The 22509-nt window shown below is 45.3% G+C and overlaps 1 protein-coding gene across 5 annotated transcripts in view; it reads left to right on the forward strand.

The window, feature by feature from the left end:
- Positions 1 to 3111: 3111 nt before the first annotated feature.
- Positions 3112 to 22509, forward strand: part of IRS4 (insulin receptor substrate 4) — a 54833-nt gene continuing 35435 nt past the window's right edge. For 2 of the 5 annotated variants that reach the window (XM_086918459.1, XM_086918458.1), the window contains exon 1: positions 3131 to 6481. In XM_086918459.1, the coding sequence (XP_086774585.1) occupies positions 3259 to 6481 (3223 nt within the window). In that variant the 5' untranslated portion in view covers positions 3131 to 3258. Of the gene's footprint in view, positions 6482 to 22509 lie in introns of all 5 variants that reach the window. The other 3 variants (XM_086918462.1, XM_086918463.1, XM_086918464.1) reach the window with 3 other exon arrangements.

Here is a 22509-nt window from a genome sequence, read left to right on the forward strand (position 1 = left end):
TTTGTAACTAGCCTTGGAATCCTGTATTTCTAATGCGAAAGTATTACAACTGCATGTATCATACATATCGCAGCATATAGCGCGGGCTACAGGGGAGGAAAGAGCCAATAGGCAAGTGACTGTGGCGGGAGAGGAGGCGACCTCATTTTTGAAAGCTAAGCCCCGTCCTTTGCAGACTGGGGGGCGTATTTTTAGAGGAGAGAAAGAAACGAAAAAAACACGCCCCTCAATCCGAAACAGACGGGGCTTAGCTACCAAAAATGACATCACAGAACCCTGTTCTCCAATGGCTGGCCGCCGTTTAGGCAGCCAGCCAATGGAGAGGAGGGGCTGGTTCAAGTCTTGCTACTCTGAGACATACGATCTCGCCAGCGAGATGCGCATGCGCAGCATACGCTAGCCGAGACCTAAAAATGACCTAATAATCTGCATCCCGAGCACTCTGATTGCATGCAGGGCACTGTTTGTATTTTGCAAAATGACTTGCGCTCCCACATTGGCTAATATTGGCATTTGAATTAAATTTCTTTTTAGCATTATGCTTCTTAGAATTTGATTTTTTCCCTCAGATTCGCAACCATATTGCATGTATTGCTGGTCTCCATACACCATTATCCACAGGGGGATTTGGTTGGGTAAATCCAAGGCAAAATTGGGAGAACCCTTGGAACCTCCAGATATTCACCCAGAAAACTTTCACTGGTAAAAAGACTGATATTATTGGATCCGTGAAACTATTATTTACATTTTTATTGGCAGGCAGAGTGCAAATTGTTTGTTTCATAAACAGGGCTGTCTGCTTTGTGGTGGAGCTTTCAAGGCGATTTAGGGATGATCTTAGATCTTAACATCCCAGAACCAGTCCTTGTCCTTCAAGGTGATAGTTACGATGATTTGAAAAAGGCGAAATCCTTCAAGTTTTTTCCTGGCACCCTAGAAGAATGTACACGTTTTCAACATAGGATAAACCTAAAGGCAAATGCTGTTCCCATGTCCACAAAGTAAGAAGTATTCTCAATAACAATAGGGAAGACATTTCTCAGGAATTTGATACATTGCAACCAGTCAGTATAATAGAAGTCTTCTGACTAGGTAGAGAATTTGTTTGTGGCAAGGCGGGCCAATGGGAAAATCCCAGAGGTTCCAGAGATCTAAATAACAAATTTTGGTAGCTCAGTTCCCCTTACCAAAAATTAATTAGGTGTTATTACCTACTAAAGGTGTACATCCGTAGATTTCAGGTCAATTACCATCAAGTTCCTCTACACCCAGGTAGTATACGTACAGCTTTTTGGCTGTTTATCTGTGCGCTTTCAGTTGAGGGTGGTGCGGTCTGAACTCACCTCTGCAGCAGCTATCACTAGCAGAGGAAGCATTCAATGTCGAACAACTTGTAAAGTATAGTCTTTCTTTTATCTTTTGTATTTTACTTACATTCTGCTGCACGCTCCATAATCCAACCAGCTGTCATGCTCTATTGTCTCACCAGCTGATTCCTCGCAGAGGAGTGTATCTTCGAACATGTTTATGTTCGAAGGTGCATCCCTCGTGAGGCGTCTTCCAGTTAGAGCCACAGCTGCTGTCAGTTTTATTAAGCTGTTGGACTTTCTGGAAGGCGGTAGCACTCCTGTGTTAATGCTGATATTTACTTGGAATAAAACTACCTTTGGATTTTATCCTGCTTCTGCATTTCATCATTTCTGGATAAATACACCTCTTTACACAACTGTGTCTACAATAAAACAGGTTCGAATGTGAACATATGTTAACGTAGGTTGCACACAGGACGGCGACACACATCTCAAAAAAACCGTGAATCACGGTTTGCGTAAAAAAACACTTGTCCGGCCTCTTCTCACAACGGCAAATCTTGACAGTTAAGGGATCCCTAACAATAGTATGATTCCTTACTACTAAAGATGTATTTACAACCAATTCGTCAGTCAGACTCGACCGTTTGTTACTTGGCGCTTGATAGGAGCAGCTAATGTTTTCCTAAAAGCAGGCACTGGCATAGAGTCTCTGGCTGCCGCCCGCGACGGAGCCTCGCTGGGATCGTGTAACGCTGGCAGCTCCCAGACAGTTGTTTACTTCAAGACAAACACTACAAACACGGCTTCCCCTTGCGCCCGCCCCCGCTCACGAACTGAAAGAGTGGGTATTAGCATAGCGAAAAACAACCAATGGGCGAGAGGGAAGCACTAAAACTGCCGTGCCTCTAGACCAATAACGGACGCGTAAAAAAATAATCCGTTTCTTTTTTTTAACTGGAAAAAAATACGTTGAGTACGAGTGTCCCTTCTTTTCACGAGCAGCCAATCATGCAGCGGGATTCGGGCATCCTCATATAAAATGAATAGACTGCAGGAGACGTTTTACAGCGTATTTCTGAATCGAATCACCCCCCTTCTTCTTCCGCAAACGACATGGGCTCGTCCTACTGAGTTTTCTGAAAATGAGACTGGGTTCGTTCAAGTTTAGGGGGGTTGTTTGTCTCGCTGAGAAGGCGGGCACGACGGGCGGGGCAATTTTTGTTTTGTTATTGGTTCCCGGGGTAGCCAGTAAATTGTGGCCTCTAGTTGTAAGGCCTCGCCCATTCTCCGCCTAGTATAGATAAAGAAAGAGGACGTGAAAAATGGCGACGGTGAACCTCGAGCCTGCCAGGAAGCCATATTCAAGCAAAGACTGCCAACACTCAAGTGGATGCATTTTTAGTTATGACATTTATGCTGAACAGTGAAAGAAAGTTAGTAAAAGAAAGAGTAACAATTTCGAGACCGTACTTTTTAGGGCGCGTACATTCAAATATGTTTAAACACATTTTATAAGATAAATGCCTACGCTGACGGTGCACTTCTTACCTGTGGAGTGCACGAAACAATATTTCAGGTTTTCTGAATAGGTCCCCACAGTTTTTTCTAATCCCTGCATGCGAAACAAATCCCTCTGCCTGGCATGGCGCCGGGAAGGTCCCAGACAGGAGACAGCCATTGTGTCTAGGCGCGTCGCGTCCGTCCTTCGTCTGTGTCGCCAGCACCCCCTCCGCCCCTCTGCCCTCCCTGCAGTCTGGAGGCCCGGAGGTGTCTGCGTGACGCAGGGAGGCGGCGGGTCACGTGATGTTTTCGACGCGCGGCTGCTGTTGATCCCCCCTCGGTGCGAGTGAGTGTGTGTACGGAGTGTTTCTGGTTCTGCCTGCCAGACGCGCGCGCTCCGAGGCCCCGGGGTGGGTGAAAGCGAGGAGAGACACCCCGAGCGGCCATGGCGAGCGTGCTGAACTACCAGGAACCGCTGGATACGGGCTCCTCGCCCTCCACTCCGGGCGGAGAGTGCTGCTGGCCGCCGGAGGAGAGCCCCTACCACCCGCTGAAGCGCTCGTCCAGCGCCTCGCTTTCCCAGGTCCAGGAGGAGCCGGAGGACGACGTGCGCAAGTGCGGCTACCTGCGCAAACACAAGCACGGCCACAAGCGCTTCTTCGTGCTGCGCGCGGCCAGCGCCCGGGGCCCGGCGCGCCTCGAGTACTATGACAGCGAGAAGAAGTTCCGAGGGGGCGGCGGCCTGCGCTGTCCGCCGCCCAAGAGGGCCATCCCGCTGTACCAGTGCTTCACCGTCAGCCGCCGCGCCGACGCCAAGCACCGCCACCTGGTCGCCCTCTACACCAAGGACGAGTACTTTGCCATGGCGGCCGAGAGCGAGCTGGAGCAGGAGGCCTGGTACCAGGCGCTGAGCCTGTTGATGGGCGAGAGCAAGGGGGCGTCCATCGGAGAGGCAGACGAGGAGCTGCTGCAGGAGGCCGACGGCGCCTTGAGGCCCGGCGCCGTCTTCAAGGAGGTGTGGCAGGTGCATGTCAAGCCCAAGGGGCTGGGGCAGACCAAGAACCTGGCGGGCGTCTACCGCCTCTGCCTCTCCAGCAAGATGGTGCACCTGGTGCGCCTCAACTCGGACGTGCCCTGCCTGCACCTGCTGCTCATGAACATCCGGCGGTGCGGCCACTCGGAGAACTTCTTCTTCATCGAGGTGGGGCGCTCGTCGTCCGTGGGGCCCGGCGAGATGTGGATGCAGGTGGACGACTCGGTGGTGGCGCAGAGCATGCACGAGACCTTCCTGGAGACCATGAAAGCCCTCAAGGCCTTCGCCGACTTCAGGCCCCGCAGCAAGAGCCAGTCTTCGGGCAGCAATCCCATTTCATTTATCAGTAGCCGGAGGACACTGGGCAACTTGCCCCCCAGCCAGACCGGGCTCCAGAGGCGCTCCCGGACAGAGAGCCTGGCTGGCACCCCGCCTACCATCAAAGGCAGCAGCGCCTACCGCTTCAGGACCTCCAGCGAAGGCGAGGGCACCATGACCAGGCCCTTCAGGTCGGTTACGGGGAGCCTGATCCACTTGAACACAGCCAGGATGAACCTCAGTAGGCAGGAGGGCACGGGCAGGTACGTGAGGGCACCATTCACTTCGTCCTACCACACCCGTTCCGCCTCGCTGCCCGTCTCCCACTTCCCAGCCACTACAAGCCCCATCAGTGTTTGTTCTAGCAGTGGGCATGGATCTGCCTCGGAGACCCTCACCCGACCGTCTAGCTCTTCAGTTTGTGGGTCCCCAAGTGACGGTGGGTTCATCTCTTCAGATGAGTACGGTTCCAGCCCAGTGGACTTCAGGTACTTTCGCGTCCGGAGTAATACTCCGGATTCCCTTGGGAACACGCCACCCATCAGAGAGGAGAATTGCTTAAATGACTACATGTCAATGAGTAAACAGCAGAGTGACTCTAGCTCACGGGACGATTATATGGAGGCTGAAAAATGTTTCAGGAAAAGGACACATTCATTGACAAAACCGGCGAGTATATCAACCCAGCAGAAAACACAACCAGTTTGTGCTTTAGAGGAAGTCCCATTGGACGGCCGGCCTACTTCGGACTTAAAATTAAAAGAGAATGACCACCCTTTAAGTACTGCTAAACCCAATTATTCATGCAACCAAAGTGCAAATAAAAGTGTGGACGATGGGTACATGCCAATGATGCCAGGTGTAGCGCCTACAACCCCCAACAATGGGGATTACTTGCCAATGGCTCCTAAAGGTGGGTCGGCACCTAAACAGATTCTTAAATCATGGCCCTCTTCGCAGGTGGACTCCAGAGGCTACATGGTGATGATTCCTACTGCAGCAAGCCCCTCACCAGCCCAGAGTCCTGTCACCGGAGTTTTTTCTAAAGGGGGTCATGCTGTCAATGGCGAATACATGGACATGACCTGCGGAAACCCAGAAGCTCCAAAGCAGCCCGCACAATCCGAAATCTCTCACCCCAGCTCCGTTTCCAAAGGCCTCAGTTCGTATTTTTCTCTGCCGCGAAGTTTCAAGGCATTATCAAAGCATACTGATGTCAATGAGTATGTACCCATGTCTTCCCCAGGAAAATTATTGCAACTGGGCGCTGACAGCGAGAATAGACTCGTTAACGGTACACATACGCCCGTTTCTAAACCTTTAAATGATACTTCAGAGCAGCACCCTAGGGCTACAAGACCAACACGACTTCCTTTAGAAACTAGAGGCAGTAATAATATACTACAAATGTGCGATGGTGTATTTGCAACAGAACCATCAAGTCCCGGGGAGTACATAAACATTGATTTCACTGAAAAAGCAAGTAATACCCCCTACTCGATATCTGCGGAGGGTTCTCCCTCATCACTTGGTTCAAGTTATGAACACAGACAGTCTCCACTTTCAGATTATATGAGTGTTGACTTGGATGTGCAGTCTCCCAAAGCAGCTGAGCTGTCTAGTTCCTTAACAGACATTTCGGTTTACCCAAGCTCTAGCCTCAGCCGAACTCAGCCAAGTGCAGACTATGCTAGTCTCCCCTGCGGTACCTCATGTGTTAGCTCTACAACAAGTAGAGGAGATGATTACGCAGAGATGACTTTCAACATGGCCATGACACCGCCAATACCTTTCACAGCAGAATCCAGTAATGGCTCTAAAATTCATAGTCCTTCTTCCATTGTGAACAGGCTGTGCATTGTTGACAGATTCCGAGGTAGTGGTGACTTTTCTGTTCCTGAGCCGTGTTCCGAGGCTGCCATTGGACCCAAAGTGATTCGAGTGGACCCACAGGGTAGGAGGCGACATAGTTCTGAAACATTTTCTTCTGCAGCTACAGTTGCCACTTCCACGTCACTTTTCACTGAAAGTAGCAAACGGCACAGTTCTGCTTCGTTTGATAATGTTTGGTTGAAACCGGATGAGGGCGTTTGCGATCTACACGAGAGCAACATGTTTAGGAATTCTTCTGCTGGATTTCAAAATGGGTTAAACTATATTGCTTTGAATGTACATGATAATTCTCTTGATAGAGTGTCTGCCACAGCTTCTCCAAATTGCCATCTGCAAAATGGTACTAGGGACTTAGATAATGGAGCCTACGTAAGCATAGACTTCTCTAGAGCGGATGGGTTGAAGTGCACTTCTACTAGAAAAGGTTTGTATACATTTACGCTCTTATGAAAGTTTGTCAAATATGGCCTCTTAATGTTGGTCTTGCCAGTCTGTAGTGGCTTACACATGTAGGCCCTGATTACTCGTGGACATGGAATGGCACCGAGGTATTTACCGTACCCGGTGTATAGCGACATCGCATGTTTCTGTATGGGTGCGGTAAATAACTTATTGCAAGATGTTCTCTGAGAAGTGAGCAGTTACGTGCACAATTTGTTTTTTTCGTACACTTTTCCTGATTTATTAGAATTTAGAGCATTTTTCCCTTGGTAAGTGTTGGCATGTGGGTTACTGGTAAGGGGAGAAGTGTGAATGTGCAGTATTCCCTACAGTGCTTTCAAATCCGATCCCGGTGCAAACCCCCTTTTCACAGACATTGGGATCTCCTGTCCAAGTGGAACTTGGGGCTGAGTTACGAGAAGTTAAAATTGAAGTCAAACGACTTAAGATCTTGAGAAAATCACCCTTTTCCCATAAGCTCCTCAGTTTTTTGTAGCAGTGTCTTGCTTATTGCTTCAGCTCTCCGGTGCAGTGCATAACACCGAGTGGCCAATATAGCATGTGAAATGCAGCAAAACCTTTTTTGTTTAGGTGCATACCGCAGCTAAATCTGTGTGTACTGCCATTTACTAGGCAACCCACCCTCCCCTTAAATTACAGCATGTTTTACGTCTGAGATTTAACATGGGCGTTACCATAGACCGTCTGTAATCGGCGAATATATGTTTTCAGATCGTGTAAATAGTTGAAAGCGGCATTGCTTCTTCAGGTGCTACAGCCTTGCAGGTGTTTTTTGTGTGCACTCCTTAGGTTCGGGTGCATGAATCGCAGTGTCCATATTCATGATCAGACTAACACCACTCTTCGGTGAATACAGGTTTTGATCTTTTGTAATTAGTATTTGCTTATTTCTTCCCACAATTTTGTGCCAAAATGGTGGGAATGGAAATATCAAATTTTTTATAACCTTCTTGCACTTGTTTCTAGGTAAGGAATTAAAGACCAACCTAAGATTATGCTGCGTTCTTCTGTCGGTAAATGGTATGACTCGTAAGGGGCCCAGTTGTATAATATGACTTCCTTTTTCATGGTTAAGCAGAAAAGGTAGACCAGATCAAACTCTACACGATTCAAAAGCTGGTAATTGGATAACAGGAATTCTTTAACCTGGCAAAAGTAGTGCCATGAACAACGCCTGGTGTAAACTGCATTAAGCCAAAGCTAGCATCCATAGTGAGACCTCGGCGAGGGACTTTAACTAGTTTCTTTCAGCATTAAGAAATGTTCAGAATGCCCGACCACACATTCTTTTGGACGGGTATGTTAATGAATCCCAGTTGTGGTATTTGTCGGAGTGCTGGGGGGTCTTTTTCAACTATCGCAAAAGGGAAAGCCTTGAAATGGTGGACTGATTTACACAGGCTTCAAGATTAAGGTTGCATTGCATTTCCATTATGAATTGACAATCCACTTTTGGCCTAGGGGGTTCATAAATGTTTGCTTTCATTCCGCTATGCAGGTTTTTTTGTGTGTGTTAGGGACCCTGATTTAACACATTCATTTGGGACATTCCATTACACCCTTTCCGAAACAGTTCTCTCTATTTTCTGCATTACATGTAACAACCATCTGAATCCTGGCACATACTTCAGAAACAGTGAGGCATGCTCAGAAGTTCAGCAGTCAATTATCTGGAATTCGTCATGTACTGAGTTGCAAAATCTTTGTGTTACCATTAAAGGTGGTTTTTCAAATGACATTGGTTCAAGTAACGAATAATGTAGGAGTTCCGTGTGGTTAGCTACCTAGTCTGAGTAGAACTGTTGTATTATGAACGTACATTCAAGCGTCGTCTGCCCGACCACCCCACCCCCTTCAGTCCGGACAGCGTGTACAAAGCTGTTGTACTTAAAGTTACCATTGACGCAAGCTACGTTACTCTTTCCGCTTCAAAAGTAGAGAATTGCCAGCTATGGTGCTTTTTTGGTAAAGAAACTACATTTTGTGCTTTCGAGAAAGGAATACAGTCCTAGTTGTATCATTCAGAATCCCCACGAAATGTTATTGTTAAGCTTTTTTTTTCGTTTTATAACATAACCTTATTTGTAAAGCACATATCACCAAAGGGTATCTAGGCGCTGAATAACAGATGTTTATTTTTACCCAACTCGGTGGTACTCATTTTGTCGACCTTAGAAGGATGAAACGCTAAGTGGACCCGCAGGCATTTGAACCTATTACCTATAGTGGAGGTATTAGTCCACTAAGCCACCCTGTTTTATCAGTTTGTACGCATGGCTTTCTTTGAGATCATGTTTTGTAAGTGCCTTACTTGAATTTGGTACGTTTTGGAATGTCTGGTTCTAGTTTGCCCCCATTCTAAGCTTAAATTCTATTGCGTTTTTTATCCGGTAATTTGTGTGGGTACCGTTATTTTCTTCTATATCGGGCCTTTTGACTTTGCCAGTTCGCTTGAAAGCGAGCCAATCATGTTTGTATTTCCACCCCCCTGACATCAAGTCTTCAAGGTCTCCGTTGTTTCAGAGTTTTCATTCTTGGCTTTGGAATCAAATTGAAATTAACACAAGTTATGCTAACGTCTCCCTTGGTGGCCGGCTTAACTCTCGTGTTGCATGTACCACCTCTTTTCACCAGATGTTTGTCTCATTCTTCCAGGTGCAGTCTACCTCCGACCCTTCCATAAAAGCTGAAATTTCATGTTGTGGGCTCATAAATTCTGTGGGGTAGAAGGAAACAGCGGTTGCTAGTTGCGTAAGGTTGCATAGTCCAGATTTCACAATGGACTTTATATTTGCTTCAGTCTAGTGGCTATAAAGCTAGTTCAACAGCCTTCAGAAACCATCGTGTGACATATAGGTGGTTGTCCTCAGAGTAGCTTTACTCATGAACAGTTAACACCAGGGGTGTGTGATTTTATGAAATACATGCTTGTGCAAGAGACAGAATGTTCAGAAATCAGCTTTTCTGAAAGCAAAAAAAAGTCCACTTATCCCTTTTGTTATGTAGTTGAGACATATGGCAGTGTTCTCATCTATGAGCCCTGATAGCCTTTCTGAGTATGCGTGAGGTTACTTTTTTTTTACATGTTATGAATAGATAGCAATTCAGTTATTTTGACACCTTTCAGGCAGTTTACATATAGAGGCTGGAAGCAGGGTTGGAACGTCCCGTGGGTCTATGCACATCCATAGCATGTTCAATAGTATTCACCATCTTCTCGCCAGTCAGTTTGCTCCCTGAAAGGGGGATGGAAATTACTCGTGACAAAGGCTGCAGGTATCCACGTTTTTCCATGGTGGGGTTGGGGGAGGGGGGTCGGGGTTAACTCTTAGCAGATTTTATATAAGCAGCTATACGCCTATACTGATGCCCTCATGCAAAATTGGAATACACCGAAAGTTTGCTAGCAGTAGTTTCTTGACTCGATTCTCTAAATTGTTGTGAATTCCCCGCACAGTTTTTTTCCATATTTGCTTATCAAGAGTAAGAGTTTATCTAAAATGCAGCGAGTACTTCTCAACTGCGAAGTACAAAGATTTTACACAAAGCTCTACATCTCCCTGTGCTGGTTTATTCTGTGAGTAGTGCCGGCACTCCAGTTCATAATTAGAACTCTGATCTTCTGATCTAGTTGTAGGCATTTCTTTGTGTGATACGTGGTTAGTGTCTGTAACGAGGCTTGTGTCAAATACTGGATTTCCAGAGGTGTTCGCAGCCAATCAAAAATGAACATTTTGGTATTCTGTTTTACTGAGTTAGTATATCATCATAGTAGGGAGACAGACTTGCACAAGCAGCACTGACATAATAAGCGTAAAATACAAACATCCTCTTCTGAAGCCACACCAAAAGTAACACCTACTCAGCCAGAGCATTGCAATTCTCTTCCTATACAACTACACAGCATGCCCTAAATGCACATACTGGACTAGTGAGAGCCCAAACTGCTTGAAGTTGAAAGCAGGTACCTGGAACACAGGCATGTCGTGCTCCACCCACATCAGTATAATCACGTGCTGAGAAACCATCTCTATTCAGTAAAATAAAAAAATGCTTTCCCTGTTGTACTTCTAAGCAACATGTTTTGCACTCAGACGTATTTGATACTCTTCTTCAGCACAACTCTAATGTCGTTTTTATGAACAACATTTGAATACACAGGCGTGATGGGCAGCTTATACAACAACCTGCCTCTTGCACACATCGCATAGTCTGTTCTTGAACACTTGCCACTCCTAAAACCGTGTACAGCAGCACTTCCATCATTGAACTGTGCTACCCTCAGAATAAAGTACTTGAACTTCTTGAAGCGCACATCACGCCAAACACTTGCAGGCCAGGTCCATATGCTTACCCCTACCACTTTAAAGCCTACTATTTTCATACATTGTAATATTACCTCTTGACGTTTTAAACTGAGTGCTTTTTTTGTATTTCAAACTTCTCAATTTTTCCTATGTCTTAAAGTATTGGGAAGACGCTGCCCTCCACTTCCTCTTAAGTGTTCAGGTGTGACCTCTATTGGATCTTAAAGCTCGCTTACAGAACAAACTCCACAACTCCTACCAGCATTGAAACCATCTTCATTAATTTGAGCACGTCTCATACAGCAGGCAAAAAACGTTTTGAGGCCTACCGTAGCTTTTCTCTCTATATGAGACCGACGACTGCGTACCCGGGCTCGGTATACGATTTACGCTTCCTTTTACACTTACAGTATCCAGTGTTTGGCGTGGTTCTTGCTTACGCACGAGCATACTTGTGCCACATTCAATCAGGGACTAATCCCATTGCCAAACAGTAAGATTTAAGTTAGCACATCCAAGATGCTCCGTATTGGGACTTGTTCCTTTATATATCTTTGCCTGTGGACACTGGACCAGTGTTTCCTATTCCCACAATGGGGAAATAAGCGTTAGCGTGCACTGCAGACATGCATACCCTTTACCCACGCTTCATGGCAAGAATCTACCCTCACAGTAAACATGTCTTAACTTTGTCCAAATTTTTTCTGTGAAGATGAAAAACTACCATGCAGATGGCCCATAAATTGAATACGGTAGCTCACTGCCGCTTGCACAGATGAGCAACCTTCTGCCCACCCTGCCACCGGAATCTTGTTTAATAGTTCTCAGCTGAAATACTTCAGTGGGTTTGAGGGCAGGGCCCTTGCTTCTAGTCTGGTGGTCATTTCTTTGACCTGTATGTTGATTTGGAGACACTCCCACCAGTCCTCCATAAACATGTTTTTTTAAATTATTAAAATTTTTTTTTTTATTAAACAAAAGCATCAAAGAAACAAAACACACCAGGTGACATAACACAAATGATTATCATTCAGTCAATGACCTTTCCATATCCCCCCAGCAGATTACAATTAAGCTCAAGTGTCGGATCAAGGGGATACTGTGGAGTGGTGTGGCTCACTGGTTAGAGGCGGCAGAGGACGGCCCGGGACCAGGGTTCAATTCCCGGCGCGGCAGGGTCGTGGACCAGGGTCAGCGGACTCGATAATTCTCACCTCGGTGCCTACTCTAACCAGGGATCACACCCGGCAACTCTGGGCATTAGCTTGCCTCATCTCCACAACGGCCCCCCACATACGCCGGGGATGCCTGGTTTCACCTTGGAGATACCCAGTAGGGACCATCTCACAGGGAAAGCCAGGACGGGTTCCCCAGCGGTCTACTGCGCAGAGATACTCCTTCAGGAACCGATTCTAGCGCATTACAAACCCACAATTAATTAATTATACTCGTTCCTCTGCTGCACTTGGACTGGGGTGGGGGTGGGGTAAGGGGGATGCAGATATCTCCCCTGTAAGCATTCCAGGCCTCCCAGATTTTATTCCACTTCTTGGGGCAACCCCTTGCCAAGTACTCTGATCTGTCCCTAAACATAGTCCAGTCCAAATCCTCCCTCCACTTCTGGCACCCCACAATTGGGCCACATTACGTTTCGCGATCATAAGCGCCAGTGTTACCCATTGCTTTTGATAGGCATTGAGATCCGTTGGCTCCCAGATATTTAAAATACACCCACGTGCCTCCAGACCCAGTTCCATTTTCAGGATTGTGTGCAATGTGCTGTGGACCTTCACCCAGAACTCCTGGACTTTTAACACAGTGCCATGCATGAACGTCCCCAGCTCTCCACATCGTCTCTTGCATTTCCCCCTCTCTGAGCAGCCCATATGAACCAGTGACATATGACCTATGCAAGATCTTCAGCTGCACTATTCTGAGCCTCATGGGGATTGCCGCAGCTCGTGGGCATGATTTAGCTTTCTGCCAGTCTTCATCATCTAGTTCTAGTCCGTCTGCCTGTCACTGCCCTCTGAGGAGTCCCAGGTTACTGGTGAAGCGGGTTAATGGATCCAGGGAAATATTGATTCCGAGATACCGGAAACCCCCCCGGGCAAACTGCAGAGGGCAAGCCCTGGGGACGACCGGTGTGTCTCCCTTCAGGATGAAGAGTACTGACTTAGACCAATTGATGGCGAAGCCTGAGTACCTCCCAAAACTAGCCAATACATTAAGAAAGCAGATCAATGAGGATCTGGGGTTGGTGATGTAAAGCAGGATATCGTCCGCATAAAGCGAGATCTTATCCTCCTAGTCGGGCGTCCATCGCATCCCTCATATGGAACAATCTTGTTGGACCCAAGCCGCTAAAGGCCCCAGCGCGAACAGGAGCGGGGACATCGGGCATCCCTGCCTAGTCCCCCTGCTCAGGGGGAAGACGGAGGACTTACGGTTATCATAAACAAATATGTTGATAATGTCTGAAAACTTTATGCCCTGTGGGAAAATATAGCATCTAGAAGGACGTAAATAGATGAATCCAAGACACACTCTAGTTCAGGAGCATGTTTAGTCATTTATTGATGAAACAGTGCACTTAAAGAGACCACCTCTGCTCTGCTTCCTACGATGATACCAAAGGGGATGATGGACGGAGTGTTTGAGCAAATCAAGCACTCGCACCCAGTCAACTGGTCTGGGGTTATGGCTGGGTCCAAACTGGAATGGCATGGTCAGCAAAAAAATGATGGATCTCTATACTGAGGTGAATGTATGACCTTGTTCTGCATTCTGTCCATCCATTGTTCTTTTTGTATTTGTCACCCCCAGTGGGATGGGTATGCTCAGACATTAGTCCCGTGCTCTCCATGCCACTGGAGTTAAGCTATCCTGGCTGATGAGGGCTGAAAGCCCAAAACTGGTCCTTGGATGCTTGTTTCCAGTCTAGGGAGGACCTGGCCTGGCAGTTCGGCTGGACTGTTCCCATTGGGCGCAGGGGCAAGACTGATTTGCATATAGCTGGGTCCAAACTGGAATGGCATGGTAGGCAAAAAAAATATGGATTTAGGACAAGATCTCTGTACTGGGGTGAATGTATGACATTGTTCTGCATTCTGTCCTTCAATTGTTATTTTTGCATCTGCTTCCTGCAACAGCTGCCTTAACTGTAGCTTTGAAGGTCCCTGCCACGCTGAAGTCCCCACTGATCAGATTGCTCCATAATTCATTATTAAGTCTCACTCTTGCCCATCTCAGGCTTCACTCCCCCACCCCCCTACACCCCCCCCACTCCTACCTCCAACTAAGGGCATCACAATTCTTTTTTTTTTTTTTGGTTTGGACCCCAATTGATTTTAACTAAACTAGACACATATATGAATGTACGATAAGTGAAAAAGAACTTTACTTCTTGGAACTGTGAGAGTATGATTTAGAAATTCAAAATTTAATGAGAGAAGTCCTGACTAATAGTGTCAGATGTTACTTGGTGCCTCGGACAATAGTGTCATTGGATAGCCTTGTGTCCCTTTTACTGCAGACAGTCCCATTTATAACCGTTGGTCATTCCAACATAATATTTCACGCAGACCTGTTGGGAGTGTAGCAATCAGTTGATCTTCTAATGTTTAATTCAAGACATTTTAAATGTAGAGTAAGAGTGGTGGATCATTTTGCCCGGAGTCAATGTTGTTTAGGGGGAAGATGCCACATCTTACATTTGTCCCATGACCACTAGGTACATGCATGTTTCCTGTTTGCCAGATGGTCTTGACGACAATAGCTATTAATTAATTTATCATTAAACTCTGCTCATAACTTACCCTACTCGCATACACCAGAGATACCAAATGTCCACCCACTTGTTGGTAGAACTAGCAGGAGTAGTGTGACATTTCATAAGGATTAAACAGGCCCTTTGGAATGTCTTCGCTCCCGAGTTTACTGTTGTAGCTGAATGTATATGGTCTGGCCTTACGGCTCAGCTGTTGCCAGGCAATTATGCGAGAATCAGTAAGAGAGAAGAGCTTTGGCTCCACCCACAGGTTGGCCGGCGGGAGTACGTTTTGAATGGCCAGAAGTTGTATGTTTCTACAAAAAAAGAGCATGCCCTCTACCCAGCTGTGATAATTTTATTTATCCAGCTGCTTGTGCTTTCAGGGATACACACACATTGTAATGCTATTTCCTGCTTTGCCGTGGCGCACATCCCCCCGTGGTGTGGGCAAATTCCACATGTGAGCAGATCGGACGGCCACCGCCTGTCCGCACACGCTCACTGTGACATCTAACGGCCCCTAGAAGAGGTTAAGGTGTCTTAGATAACTAGATAATTTATGGTATTTTTCTCTGGCAGCAGCAGAGATGGGAGAGGGCAGTCATTAAACTGCATTGATTTTTACGTCTGGCTTTACAGTGCAACTGTCACTATACCTTTTAAACCTACGCCAATATTATTCTACAGTTCTTTGCTTCCACACAAATACATTTTCTTTATTCGTATACTATATACTTGCAGTACTTCATGCAGCATTCCTTTAGAAGCAGACCTATTTGCATTGCTTGTGCGTGTTTTTAGGTCTCGCTGTCGTTGCAGGGCGAAGCGCTGTCGCCAGCGAGACTTATTGTCGCCGTGTGGGTAGGGAAGTGGGACAGGAGAGGTGCACGAGCTTAATAAACCCATTGCAGTCAATGGCTGTGACTGCGTGCTTTAGGAGACACGCGCAGTGAACACGCACGCTTTAGGAGACAGGCGCTGTGAACGCCTGCGTCTCTTATCACGCTCTCCCACACTTTCACTGCACGTGTCTCCTAAGGCACGTGGTCACAGCCATTGTCTGCAATGTGTTTGGGAAGCTCGTCAGCAGGGCTGTGACCGTGCGCTTTAGGAGACATGGGCTGTGAACGCGCCGTCTCTTCTCGTACTATGCCACGCTTTCACTTTCGCACAGATTCGGGGGTGGCCGGATGAGGCTGGGGAAAACGTACATGAAAGGCAGGAGCAGATATGTGAGGCGTGATTAACTTCTTTCATTTTTACCAAGATTTGTGTGTTTCAGCAATATGTAACAGGCTTGGGTTTTTTTTTTGGATCCATTTCACGGCAAAGCCTGCTCCACATCTTCCTGCCAGTAGGTCTCCCAGACTGTTCCCAACCTGCAGATATCTGTCCGCCCTTCTCCCAGCGAACAGCTCTCTGAGCCCAAACCGTTCCCTGGCTGCACAGTTCCTTTTCCCTGTTTCTGCCTACATGTCTCTGTCCGCACGTCTCCATGCCTGTACCACTCCCCAGCTGCTATGCTCCATGAACCTTCGCAGCCCATTGCTCTTCCTGTCCACACATTGCCATACATTTTCCCAGCCGGCCTTAGATGAAATCATCAGGATACGCTTAGGTTTCACCCAGTGGATTTTCACGGACGGGCCAGCTCCTTCTCGACGATGCAAGACACAGCCAATCTTAACGCATCCACCTGCTTTGCTTATCGGACCCTATCTGTGCTTCCCACCGGCAATTGGGTGCACGTTTTTAAACAGAGGCTGAAAATAGACCAGCAGATAATGAGAACTGCATGACATGGCCACGCGCCAGCTTAGCAGTCTGCGGCACTCATTCCTTCCATCCGACTCTAAGCCCGACTTAAGTGGCCCTATTTAAACCACGGATTACTTATACTGGATATCACGTTGAAGCACGAGCCTTGCTGTAGTTTTAGTTAATCATACATACACCATATGAATGTTACAGTCTCTTAAAGTGAAACTCCCCCAAAATGAGTGTTAGGTTCACCATATTGAGAATGCAGGGGTATCCTAATAAAGATAATATTGGCTGGGTATCCTAATAAAGATAATATTGGCTGGTGACCAGGAGCGATCTGCTGCTACTTTTGCCCTTCCGGAGCAACTATGCCAGGCTGTCTAGAGTATCTTTTTTCCAGTTTCCTAATGTGTGTATTTCTAAGATGTCTTTTATATTTGAGTTTTATTTTTACCATTAGTTGCGGCATTATTGATAAATATATATGATTTAGTATCCTGATGGCATGCCTTACTTCTCTTTTCATTTAATAGGCTGTTCTGTGACATCGCTGTGGTGCTATTTCATGGTAGGAAGTGATGTCACAAGTGGACTTTTATACAGCTGAAAGGGGCAAAATATGGAGTACGATGGAGTCCTGCATTTAAATAGCACTTTCCACATTTTTTAAGATTACGGGCTTGGGGGTAAAATGCAGACAGTGACACATTTTTTTTTAAATTTATCTATCGCCCTCACTCTATCTGTCTCTCGCCCTATCTATCGCATCACCACAGCATCATTCGGCACCACCACAGCATCACTCGGGGGCATCACTGCGCGCTACCACAGCATCACTGCGCGCTACCACAGCATCACTGCGCGCTACCACAGCATCACTGCGCGCTACTACAGCATCACTGCGCGCTACCACAGCATCACTCAGCGCAACAGCATCAATCTGTGCAACCATTCAACAACAACTGGTTCAAATTTTCTCTCAATGATTCAAGCTGTATTACAAATGTCACAAAAAGATGTTAATATTTCACTTCTGTTCTTGGATTTTCGACACAATAAAATACACTGAACATAAAGTTTAAGCTATTGCCATTATAAATTACAATAACTTTTACTTACGTATTAATTTTTAAAATAAATGTAACCTCTTCAGCGCGGCGCGAATTTGAAGATTGCTGAAGATTCGAAAAACGGGTGTGGTCACGACGGAACAGTTCCGTCATCAGCACAGCCCAACCGATGCTGATGACGGAACCGTTCCGTCATAAGCATCGAAGAGGTTAAAGCCATTGTTGTTTGTAATATCAATACATCTAAGTCACGTAAATACAACACATATTGCATTACAAATGCTATAGATATCACATTTGTGAAAGTTAAAACTATTGGCATTGTAAATGACAAAGCTATTAATTTTGCTATTTTCAAGACCAACACATAAATAAAACATTTGTCATTTACAGTACCAATAGCTCAAACGTTCCTAATGCGAGACCTATTGCATTGCAAATGCTTGAATATTTTTCTTTACATTGGAAAAACTGACTTATTCGTAGAGCATTTGATGGATAACTGTTCTCTGCCCCTTTCGGTGTGTGGCAAAATCCATTGTTATTTCTGAACATCTTGGGTTTGGTTGTTTTGGGAAGTTTACATATCATTGGAAGAGGTATTCTGTCTGGACTAAAGGTGTTAATAGGAACTGCTAGTGCTACCAGGGTGTTAAAACACTTTGCTAAGTTTCATGTTTTTTTTAAATTTGATCTAAATAAAGAGGAAATCAAATTTTTTCAAACTAGTTATCATAGTTTTCCTATCTTTTCACGTTACCAAACGGTACTTGTAGTTTAACTTGCCAAGCAAAGCCAACTAGTTGGTTTCATTGCATATCGTCTTGTCCAGCGTAATAATCTGCAGCGTCACTCGTAATTTTAAATATGACAGACTAAAATACATTTTGATTAAGTAATTGCAGTTCCTTTTTCCTTGCTGGGTTCAGCAGTTTTTTCTGTCTGTATTTCGATAAACATCCTCTTCAGTTGACCATTTCGCAGACCATGTTTAACAGGGGCCTTGAAAATTTGTTGCAGTGTTGATTACCTTTAGTGCAGCTTCGGCGACTGCTAGCCTGACCATCTGTTCAAATTCTCTCAGCAGTATTCGACGGGTACCCATTTTTATGATACCAGTACTCCACAGTAATGAATGCCTTTTGGTCGCTTCAGAGATTGAATATGTAATTTGTAACCATTTTCTGAGCTATAGTCCATTCTTTGCTTGCAAGCTCACATTGCTCACTGAACTCAGTGCACCTGGAAGGTAATAAAAAGTTATCAAGAGTATGAAGTATACGTACTTTTGTGTTTTGCGGTTCCTACCTTGGAGAGGACATGTAAGGTTATGTAATCAGCCCCCCCCCCCCACCCCCCCAGGATATAGCGGCATGGATTAGCAAATTTAGCGGCACAAAAATGGAAATTTAGCGGCACAAATATGAAAATTTAGCTGCAATTTTGCGGCATTTAATTTGGCCATTTTTCCTACAACAAACTCATCTTAGTTTTTTTAGTTATTTAACAACATGAAGCTATGTATATTTAGTTCATTTACAATGTAGACACTTTCTTTCCTGCGAAAAGCATGTACAGATATTCGAGTGTATCTCTGGATATGGTTTGGGAATTCTCAACATGTCAAATCCTGGTGCTGGTCGTGGGAAAATGAAGTGGTGAAGTATTCCAGGGGCGTGACGTCATTGGACAGTCCGCACCATTGTTCTCTTGAAGTGCGTGCTCTGCTTGTTGTCGAAACAGACCTGGAGTAGGTGATGGCGTGACCGAGCGAGATGTCAAATGCAGAGTTCACCCGAGTCCACCGTGATGCACACCCTTTGGCTCACGGCCCAACTTATGTCTCGTCGTGATGGACGGTCAGGCGCGCAACATCCATTGGGCGCACTGGGCTTTAGCCCCCCCCCCCCCCCCCCCCCACCCCCGTCGTGAGTGTCAGCCCGGCCTGACACGACTTCATGGGCTAGCGGCGTAATGCAGCGAATCATAGAGACTTGCGTCGCTCCCATACGCTAATTATTGTAAATTTTGCTGTTATAATTTACCGAATGTTTCTGTCCATCCTGGCTAACCGAATCCAGTGATAGTGTCAACTCATTTATGGTTACAATATGCCAGCAGTGCACCTGGAGTGCCTAGCGTAAACCATATAATCTGCCAATTTGCCTGTCCAGCCCCCTTTCTAGACTTATATTTAATAACACACAAGAGATGTAGACCATAGATTTATAACAGTATTTCGAGAGTGTATTATATTTGTTTGCATCTCACCTGTGGCCTTTTTTCTATGCAATACATATGTTCCCTTTTAACACCTTGGCTGCTAAGGGTTTTCCCCTCCGGTGCTGACTTTTTTGAAAGCCCCTTTATTCATGACGAGCTCAGCTCGTCATAAGCACAGCTCAACCGTGCCTCATGACGAGCTGAGCTCGTCATGAGCATGGAAGGGGTTAAACGCCTTTTGCTCGTTTGTAAACACTCCCGAATTCAGGCTGATAAGGAGCAAAGGCAATGTGAAATTAACGGAGCAACTCATAAACTCGAAAAGGCCCTTCGAAACTGATTTATACATTTTCAATTAAGACTGCCTATTTATAAATTTTGAGGCTGCAAATGAAGCACATCCACTAGATGGCGCTAGAATCTAGCGCGGTATAACATAACACTTTCTCGTGCTTATGGTGTCCGTGGGTGCAGTTTAAGATTTCAGTATTCACTAGAAAAAACAAACCCGAGATAAAAGCTGATCTCGTCTACAGAATGTGTGTGTGCCATGTGCTTTCCAGTATTGGGGGGTGGCTAATTATTCCAGCCCTAGGCAGAGGGGTCAGGGAAGGGTTGGAAAACAAAGCCTCATTAACAAGTGAAAGGTCTTTTAATGACCTTTGAAGTACTCTAGTGCGGCTGGCAGCTCGAAAACTGACTGTGTGTGTCCCGGGAAGCTGCTGAAACAAACGGGGGTGGGGGCGGAGTTGGGGTTGGCGCACAGCCAATAAAAGGCATTGTTTGTTTTGCTGTCTCCCGGTAGAGACACTTTTTTGTAAATATCGCGGCCAATATGGTTATTATCGCGGTAATCTGCCAATTTCGCAATTTTTTTCCGCGAATCGCGATAAACTGGAGGGTCTGTGTAATGGGTTACATAGTATCAGATAGAGTAGACTTTAGTTTAAATTCTAGCCTTTTTGATGTTTCTTAACCGTCCAGTAACCTGCTTTTTTGCGCCATTGACAGTTAATTAGTGTACCCGACTACTTTTTTGACCTCGGAAGCTTGAAAAACAAGTGAATCCATAGATTTTAACCTGTTACCATGGGGTCAAACTACAGCTCTCCACTATGGATGTATTAGTCCACTGAGCCCACCAGATTTGGCTCATGTTTTAACGTGCTTTCATTTTCTTCTCTCTGCCAGTATACTTTCTTCATGTGACATTTGTGTTAAACTACAAATCTGGAAGTCTTCGAGGGTACTCCCTGGTATGTTGCTCCATAAATGTACACTTGGAAATAATCACTAACCATGGCCACTGGAATTAAGTGGCTGGGCAGGACCAAATGATGTGGCAGTGTTTACTATATTATCCAGCAAGAAAAGGTAAATCATGTGGTGTAATTAGGCACATTTTGTGATACCATTACCTCATTATATTGCCATTTTTACATATGGGTAACACAAGGAAAACATTTCACTTTAGTACCAGTTTAACACCCAAATATATCAATAAGAAACGGAAAGATTGATAATCAACCCTTGAAAGGGCCTTCTGCTGTGGAGGAACATGTCGCCCTGTTTTTAGTAATGGTTGATCCGTTTTTAGCTAGAAACAAATTTCACAGTGGTGGTAGCCACTATGTAGCTATGATTCAGAAGGTGTTTCCTGTTCAAAATGAATTTTTCATGTGTCTATGTGTCTATGTGCGGATTTGCACAAAACCTGTCACTCTGCTTAGTCAAATCTAAGCATTGGTGTGCCAGGTTCTGTGAAAAGCCACGGAAAGGAAAGTAAAGTTATTAGGCGAGGATGAAAAAAGACCAGTGAGTTTCCATTTTGCTTCTATAGAAAATGGTGTTCACATCTACAGCCTGAAAGGATTTATACCAAACATGGCATGAATGTAGAACTTGACTCTGAAGGCTATCCTTTTTTGTTTGGTTTGGTGTATAGTTTAGTAATAGTTTTTGGGATGCAATCATTTTAAAATTGACACTTATAAACGTTTCCAAATAGCCTTTTTTGTAGGGATACGTTTTATTTATCAATTGAGTCCCAAATCATGAATTCTGTCAGTCACATTTTTTTTTTAAAATGTTAAACAAAACATGATTGGACTGGGGCTGTCCCTGCTGCGCTCATTCAAAGGCCCCCCCATGGCATTTTGACAATTGGTGCACTGGGCCTTGGTGAAGGCTTGGCCATGTACCCAAATGTGCGGCAGGTGGGTGGAAATTATGTATATCATGGGAAAAATGAAACTCTGAAAAAACAAAACTGGTGAATTTCAATTGTCTTACTGTGAAAGTGGTTTTCTTTGTGTGTGTATATACGTACACATATGTTCTTAATCTATTGGACATTACAATTGTATTGGATGCAGGTATATTTTTCAGGCCACAGGGTGCCTTTCTGTAAGATGGCTGTAACTTTGATGGCCAATTTTAGGATCAAAAGTTCTTTCCTTGCTTTTTTCATGTCTAGTACCCTTTCATGAGAATTTCTATTTATTACCAGCCCATCAATTAATTGTATTCATCAATTGTTAGGTCGAGCCTGGGCAAGCATGTGCTTAAGGCATGCTGTATTCAAGTATGGACGAAAGCCCCGAACATATTTGTCATTGGCTTGTGTCATTGTCCTTACTAAATACTGGCTTATGATTCGTAAATAGGCTTGTTAGCCCCCCCACCCCCCTTAGTACCAATATGTCTTCCTTTTGTAATTTCCCATGAGGAAAGGCCATTTTACTTCGTTTGTTACACAGTATGTCATATTTAGACGGCAAGCACAATTTTCTTTGAGTCACATCTACTGCAGGCATAACATGCTTTCCTGCAACATTCAGCTCTCCATGCGCAC

Source organism: Lissotriton vulgaris, chromosome 4_1 (assembly GCF_964263255.1).
Source record: "Lissotriton vulgaris chromosome 4_1, aLisVul1.2, whole genome shotgun sequence".
NCBI lineage: Eukaryota > Metazoa > Chordata > Amphibia > Caudata > Salamandridae > Lissotriton > Lissotriton vulgaris.